We start from the raw sequence: 8,577 nt of genomic DNA on the forward strand, positions 1-8,577 counted from the left end.
TAGGAATTCAAAACATTTTTGTGTGGGGGATTATTGTGATAGATTTTAGACTTGGGTTTATAATAGTGGCAATCTTGTAAATAAAGTAAAACTTGATAGTATTTTTTGCAAAGTAATCATAGATTTTGGTTAATTGGATTTATCCAATTAAAAATGAAAAATATTAGAGTTAACTTCAAATAAAAAATCCATAATTTTATACATCAAATGAGTCGAACCAATTAACTAAAACTAATTAGCCAATTTTGAAACTCATTTTTAATCAGTTAATCCTAATTCTGATGTATAAGGCTCACTGCTTCACAAAAATTAAAAGAGAATCATTTTTACATGTATATAATCGTCTTAATTTAAAAAAAAAAATGACAATTTTAATAACTCAAAAGATAGAAAATTTAAAGGGTAATTAACAAAAAATTGTTAAACTCCTGGCATTGTTTCAATTTCATAATGACCTTTTATTTTTTTAATAATATACCAAACTTTGTATTTAGTTGTAATATTATAACTAATGAATTTTTAATTTGTTAATAATATACTAAACGAAAATGGATAAAATCTATCACAAAATAGATAAAATGGATACTAAACAAAAATGGAAAAGGAAACAGAAAACGGATATGATACAAAACGAAAATAGGAAAATGTTTTTTTTTAAAAAGGTAATAAATGGAAACATTAAATTAAAAAATAGAGGAATCTTTTTATAAATATAATTTTTAATATAAAAAATTATAAAAAAATAATTATTCAATCTAAAAATAAATATAAATTCCATAATACATACAAACAAATTCTAGAAAAAATTAAAAAATTTGAGTTAAGAGATGAAAAAAATTTCATCTCTATTCATGGATGGAAATGAGTTTAAAATAAATACGTATTTTTTATATTTTTTTATATTACAAAATGGCCACTAAAATATTTTAAAATTGTAAAAATGCTTTTCGACATTTTAAAAATGGAAACATTTTAGAAAGGTCGAAACAATTAGTCCTCTTGTAGTTTCAATCATTTTACTAAGGCCGTGTTGTGGTTTAAAAATTTGTATGCCTATTTTTTTTTTTTTAGACATCTCTCCATTACCAATTATACTAATTAAATTTTAATTTATATAAATTAAGTTAATTAAATCTTAATTAAGTTAAATAATAAATTAGAGGTACTGATCAGAGAAAATTTTAAATTACTTAAAGTCTCTCTGCACATGACCTAAATCACAAAGAATTAATGTGAAAAGAATTTACTCGATTATAAAATTAAAACTAAATATATATTTTGGTATATTATTAAAAAAGTAAAAAATTTATTATCAAATTGAAACTAAATACAAAGTTCGATATATTATTTGGGAAAATTGACCAAATATTCCTTATAAAATTGAAACAAAGCCATGAATTTAGTATTTTTTTGATAATTTACTCAATTTAAAATAATACTCCAAATAATATATTTATATATATAACTAGAGTTTGTGGCACCTAGCTAACTTAACTACTCCACCACAAGTCAATTTCTCAAACGTTATTTTTATTTTAATATTGAGGTGGTGTTATTAAAACAAAATTTAGTAAATAAGACAAGTTTAGTAATATAAAATAGGATAAATTTAATAATCAATTAAATAAGGACAAATTTTAACTTTACTTGCGATCACTGTCCTTGCTGTTCCTGTCCTCAATTTTAACAGAGAAAATAAATCACAAATATGAGGATTTATCTCACTACACAAGACAATAATTAAATTTATGACCTACCTGCGTGAATTCAATCGAACTATGCTAGTAAGCGTCAACTTCACTTGTCATTTATTTGAGTACTTCATTGGCACCATAATTAAGATTTAAGGCTCATAATCTGTACATAAAACACTACAGAAGTCTGGTCCCCTTCAATAATTAGGGCTTTGGATATATTATCTTAGTTTGCCTTCTTCAAAAAGAAAATGATTGTAGACAGCAACTGCTTAACCAATTGTCAACTAAAAATTTAAGCCTTCTCATGCATGCTGTGGTCACCAATTGCTATTTTATTTATTAAGGTGTGTTTGATTGTATTTAATTAGAAAAAAAAATATTATATTTTAAAATTATTTTTTATAAAAAAAATAAGTTAAAACATATTTTAAATAGTTGTACCATAAAATTGAATTCTATCAAAAATATTATGTGTCAAACAATAAAAATAAAATTTAATTCCTCTTATGTTACATTTTTCATAAAATTTTTATGCCATCAAACACACCTTAATTGTTTCCCCCACGCGATCAACAACTTCTACATAAAATTTTTTTTTGAAAAGTGGAACTAATATAACATATAAGGCACGACAAAAATAAAATAAAATAACACGAGAAGGTCTTAAGCAATTATAAGTCACTGTCAACTTGCCCGGCTATTCCCAATTTGTAATCATAAATATTTAAATAGTAGCATATCATTTTATTTAGGGTAAATCATAAATTAAATTTACCTTTTTATTTAAAGATTTTTTAGAATTTATATATCTATACACATGATTATTACCCATATAATATTAACTTAGATGTCTTCCTACTAATTTCTTTTTTTTATAAATAAAAATATATTTTCAAAACACTACAAAGCGTCTAGAAGCAACTGAAACAAACTAGAAAGGAAAAAAACAATCATAAGGCTAATCTAATAACATAATCATAGAATATTTAGAGGTTAGACTATCAAGTTGGATCAGTGATAATTGAACCTTTTGCACTTAAACCCTTTTTCACTCTTTCAAAGGCATGCTTCTTCTTCCTTTCCTTCTTCAATTGGGATTTAAATTTTTCACGAACATACCCCAAGCTTGAGTTATTTGTCCTTCCTGAGGCTGAGTCACCCCTCCACAACATGATCTCTTTTTTTTCTTAAGTCACGCTACTTATACATTATTTATTTATATCTTAAACTACATAATATATATAAATATAAATATTTCTCGCCTCATTACGACTCACTATACCTCAGCGCCCTCATTGCGCTTTGAGTGAGGGCATTTTAGATATTGAAACACTAACCCAAATTATACACCATGATGTATCAATAGTATTTTTCTTTTTCTTTTTTTTTTTATTTTCAATATCCATCCCTATCTTAATCACACCTCCACTTTCAATTCCCTAAGAGAAATAATATTCATATCTTCCTTCGTAAATAAACAAACTCTATATTTTGAATTAAGGGATAAAACTATTTTTTAGGTATTAAAAATATAAAAAATTAATTTAAGAAGTTGTAATAAATTAATACATCTATATTTTAAATTAATATTTGTTGTATTTTAAATGTTGCTTGAATATTATTTATTAATTTTTCATTAATTAATTTTTTGATAATTAAATAAAATTATATTTTTATTCAATTTTTTTAGTTAAAGAAGAAAAATAATTTTACTTTTTATATATTAAAATCAAAACATACCAAATATAACAATTGAGTAAAATGGTCATTCCATTCTTATTCACAGCAAACATAGCAATGGAATGAAATAATTATTTCATTTCATTCCTATTCTCATTTTTATTAAAATTTATTTGTTATTTGCTGGTTACATATATAAAATTCTTTTATAATAATCGAACATATTGCTTATAGTCATGTACACTAACAATCCTCCGGAGTTTCATATATTAGGAACATCTTTAAATTTTTAAAATCTTTAAAATAAAAATAAGCAATCAAAAATTATTTTTTGAGTTTGCTTTTAAATAATAAAAACTAAAGATAAAACAGAAAACAAAAGTTCTATTAAACGTGCCCCAAGCAATTAGCTAATTCACTTAATAGCATTTACTAAAATAAGTAAGATAAATTTGTATCAAGATAAAGTTAAAATACTTTTCGAATCAAGATATGGAATAATTAAGATAAAACTGAAAAATATTTTAAATTTTTTATCAAACAGTTTATTAAATTTTTTAAAATACACTAGAGAATATATGCGTCATTTTTTCTTATCTGTAAGATCCAAAATATTTTATCTGAAAGGAGAAAGAGATAAGTATATTTGAAAAATATCAAATAAGAAATCACATAACTTATTTTTAAAAGTCGCTATATAAATTTAACAAACACATTAAAAATAATAAAAAATTGACATGTTTTTCATATATTATATTTTTTAATTTATATTTTAATTAATAAATACTAGTGCGATGGTTGAGAGAGGGAAGAAGGTAAGATAAAAAAATAAACTTGTCTATGGGCCCATGGCATATTCTGGCCCAACCGAGACGACGTGAATCTGGCCCATCCCGGAATGGGCCCTGAATTTAATTTTTCAAGCTCGGCCCATAATAATATTTGAATAATAACAACAACAAGGCATCATAGAAGCAACTATAAACAATTATGAAAACCTTGTATTCGGTGCTAACTCAGGATCTGTGGGCTATTCCGAGCAGCCAGTAAATTTACAAAATGCACTCCCAGAAAATAATGATTTTAACTTCTCATTGATGGCTAAAAAACTGTATTTATCTAACTCAAATCTCAAGGTCTAGAAACAGTATATGATGGCAGAACAACAACTGTTTGAGATCGTTCTTCCTAGGAACAGCTCAGAGTTTCACAGTAAACCACTAATAATAGGACACCAAGTAAGACTTTAAAAACAAGGAAGGTCATTGTGTTAATAGTTTACTGCTGGGACTTCATTCAGTCATCAGGCTCATCATCCCCATTGTGTGCTCTACCGCCATTGCCAACAGAGGTAAGTTCTGCTTCAAATGACTTTGAAGGCAATCTTTCATAAACCCGTGAACCGGATGGCAGAAGCATGAACTGCCCGAATGTTAGAGTTTGTTGGAGCTTATCATAATTCCACCTCTGCTGAATATAGACAACAGTCGCAAGAACAATGGCTGTTGCAGGTATCGCGATGTCTCCAAAATTGGAGTAGAAGTCAAAGCGCGGATTCACAAACTCATATTCCTCCGAGAAGTAGGGATTCGAAATTGGGGATCTCATGTAGTCGTAAACATGAGGGAGAACTCTTACTGCGGTTATCCCAACAAAGTATGATCTTCTGAGTGGTTTACAATTGATCTGCCACATCAAGTTGCCTATAATTTGAGGCAGCAGAAAGAAATCATGAATGAGACCCACATACTCCTCTAATTGCGTCTGCCATTGCCTCAGTATTCTTGCGTTTCCCACAGAATCGACATATTTCTGTGCATGAAGTGGCCTCTCCCTTGTGTTCGCAGAGTGAATAATGAGAACAACAAAATACCCAATCACATGTACGCACAAGGTTATAAGAAGCACCCGCCTGTCACTTGGGACACGATGAGGTTCATGCGGGATCTGTGTGAGCAATCTGGTTCGGGATTTCCAGACCTTCTGACAAAGCCTTAGAGTTAGTGAAAATGAAACTAGTACAAGAAGCTTCACAGTGTAATCAATTACTCCAAGCCACTGACTCTCCTCAAGATCATAAGATGGCCTTTCATGAGCCTCGGAAGCCAGCCTTCTGAAGATAGTTTCTGCACCTGTGACGAGCGCAAGACTATACCCCAGAGCTTGAACCCCTAACATGACAAGAGATGTGTAAGGGACAGAGTCCAAGTTGTCCCTTATGTAAAAAAGTTGGCTCAAAATACAAGCAATTGTGACTGAAAGTGTCAGAATGCGTAGGATTCCCTCAACCCCTCTGCGATCAAGAATGTCTTCCCGTTGTTTCCTGTACAGAAGAGGGAAACTTTGGAGCTTTACTGACCTAAAATAAAGTGGGTCATCTTCAGTCCTTCCGCTAGATATGGAGATCCAAACCGTTGGACTCATTAACCATCGAGCTGTTGTGGGTGGGTAAGAAACAACCACTTCAACTAAACAATCTAGCCCAGCTTCCAGGTCCATGCTCTCATATAAGATCTTCCACGAGGCTCGGACATCCCTGCAACCAGCTAGATACATCTTTCCGACATGTTGATCATAAAGGCCTTCCAGGAAAAGAACTGAGAAATTGTTGTAGGGTTTTCCTGTAAGGGAAAGTTGAGCTGATACATTCAGGAGAAGCTGTTTTTCTGTATATTGAGCTTTACCATGGTAAGGAGTATCCTCATCTGAGGTTGTACCATTTCTAAAAGGAAAGTAGCGGCCAAACAAGGGCCCAATTGAGATAATCTCCATCTGGATAACAGTTCTAGGGGGACGTGAATCAGGAATAGGATCGGGTATTGCAGCGATTTGGAGGGTGAGATCTTCTGCAAGATAAGAAAGACTGACTGGAAATGCCTCCTTGTCATCAAGTTTGGGAAATTTCAGTAATGATTTCTTGATGACAGTCCCAAAGTTGAATGGCTCATCCTTCTCTAGGATTGCACCAGCCCTATCAATTTTTGAGTACATATAATATGGATGGGCAGCAGTGTATTGATCCCACAGCTCTGCAGGTTGCATCAGCTTTTCAAATGATAAAGGGAAGTATGATCTTGTGCTTTTGTCAATGCTTGATATAGTCCCCCTAGCTATGCTCCGTTGCTTTATAGAAAATAAGAGAGGCACAAACAGAGAGATCCGAGAATTACAACCATTATGTTCTGCATCAACAAATCCAAGGCAGCCAACCATGCAAAGCAAGCCGCTGGAAAAATTCCATATCCCCTCTGCAGAAAGTGTCATGTTATTGAGGCCAGTCCTCTGCGCAGCATTGAATGGATTCTCAAATGGAGGAACAACTCTAAAAACTGCTGAAACCCTTGAAAACCCGGCATTCTCTCTGGAAGTTCCACTCTCACATCGAACATCTTGCAGGACAAGCTTTACATCATTAAAACCTCCATCTGTGGCTCTAATCTCCTTATCTGACATATATGGACCCAACTTGCTACAAAATTCATCAGTTCCATTACATCTCCAGTTTGGCACAACAGTCATGGCTTCTCCATGAGTAAACCGCTCAAGAATCAAACAAAAGTCAAGCCCCTTATAAATATCAATGCCAGCTCTAGCGAAGGGATCTTCAGATGGATGCTGGCTGCATGCCTTGGAAACAATCTTTCCAGACCCAAATTCATAATTTGCAGAAGTTCCCAACCAGGAAGAAAGGTGAACTTCATCAAAATACTTAAGATTTGTTTTCTGGTTTAAGCTCCTCATGCTTCCTCGTATTGCTCTATTCGTCAAGGTGAATATCTTTGGGTAGTGAAGAATAAGCAAAATCTGATCATCTTCTGAAAGAGGAGGCTGATTGTTGTAACCAGACTCTTTCACCCATTCCCATGGATCAGCAGAGTCAGGCTGTCGAGAGGGTAACATTGTAGTCCCGAGCAAACACATTACTCTTTCCCCAGAGTGATCTTTCGATTCAGTGTAAATTCCTTGGAAATGAAAAGAAAGCTGAGAATGCCCGGGCCATATGTCAAAATGAGGAGTCCCCTGATATGGTTTATCCACAAACAAGCCCTCTAGGGATATCCCCATCTGCATAATCCCAATGACACCAACCGATTTCTTAGATCGATGAGCACGATCAACATCCATAATCCAAAAGGAAACCAAGTTTAATGGAGATTGGAGATAATCCGATGAAGCCTTTGAGACACCTCTGTCATCAAATGGCATCAATGGCACCCCATTGGCATCCTGCCACCAATCTCCATTAACAAAAGATAGCTCTTCTTTAATTCCATACATCCTATTGTCATCTGGCTTTAACTCAGAAGCAGAAGCTAAAACAGAGGCACATTCTTTCCTCACCTCATCCATCCGATCATACTTGTAAACCATACGATGGTGATTTCTAGGCTCAAAATCTACATCAACATAGTATGAATCCGAGAAGCTAATACACAATAAAATAAAAAACCCAAACAAATTCCACCCAGAAATCAACAGGCGGTCAATCTTCATGGCTGCAAATCCTCAACCTCGCCAATCAAATTAAAAGAGGACCAGATGATTTTCACACAAATGGGAATCTACCTTCGCAACTTTTGGCAATGCCCCACAAGATATTAATTAACATCAATTTCATTCAGTAAGGGGAAGGGAAAGATCGGTAAAGAAGAGAAATTGAATTGGGTTCAGATTCAAGACTAGATTGACTTGAGTCGCAAAAGGACACTAACCTGAAAGCTTGAGTTGGTCTCCGAGCATTTTTGGCATACAGCTCTCTACATTTCGTTGGTGATTTCACCGACTGAGCAAGAACAACACAGATGTGAGAGAGAGAGAAAGAGAGAGAGAGAGAGAAGCTGGAGTCAAGCGCTCTCGACCTCGAAGGGAGCTGGAGTGACCGTGAAGGAAAGTGACAGTAGAGCGATTTTTGTGCGTCTTCGCTGCCAACTTTGGTCCCACGCTCATAAGAACGCGTGAAGATGAAACGCCTTGCTTTTATAATAGATAGATAAAAATTATATTGCCTATCTTATTAATTAAAAGTTGTGACAAACAATCTTTTATCATTAAATTTAATTACTCTGGCTATCTTTAAAATTTTATATGCTTACCCATATTTATTTAACATTAATTTAATGAATCAAGGGTTAACTTAATTTTTAAAACTCGAAAATTTACAATGAAATGAGTGAATTTTAGAGTTGCTAATTATAATTTA

The 8,577-nt window shown here is 32.5% G+C and overlaps 1 protein-coding gene across 1 annotated transcript; it reads right to left on the bottom strand.

Moving 5' to 3' along the window:
* Nucleotides 1-4,447: 4,447 nt before the first annotated feature.
* Nucleotides 4,448-8,257, bottom strand: LOC127795626 (uncharacterized). The gene is made up of 2 exons (XM_052327421.1): nt 8,090-8,257; nt 4,448-7,442 (listed from the first exon to the last, which is right to left on the bottom strand). Exon 2 carries the CDS (start codon nt 7,440-7,442, stop codon nt 4,674-4,676), a length of 2,769 nt encoding a protein of 922 aa, XP_052183381.1. The 5' UTR covers nt 8,090-8,257; the 3' UTR covers nt 4,448-4,673.
* Between the last annotated feature and the right edge of the window lie 320 nt (nt 8,258-8,577).

This window comes from Diospyros lotus, chromosome 2 (assembly GCF_014633365.1).
Source record: "Diospyros lotus cultivar Yz01 chromosome 2, ASM1463336v1, whole genome shotgun sequence".
NCBI lineage: Eukaryota > Viridiplantae > Streptophyta > Magnoliopsida > Ericales > Ebenaceae > Diospyros > Diospyros lotus.

Bases quoted from the DNA above. Each gene is read 5' to 3' on its own strand.
- LOC127795626 (XM_052327421.1), bottom strand. From the start codon at position 7,442: ATGGGGATATCCCTAGAGGGCTTGTTTGTGGATAAACCATATCAGGGG.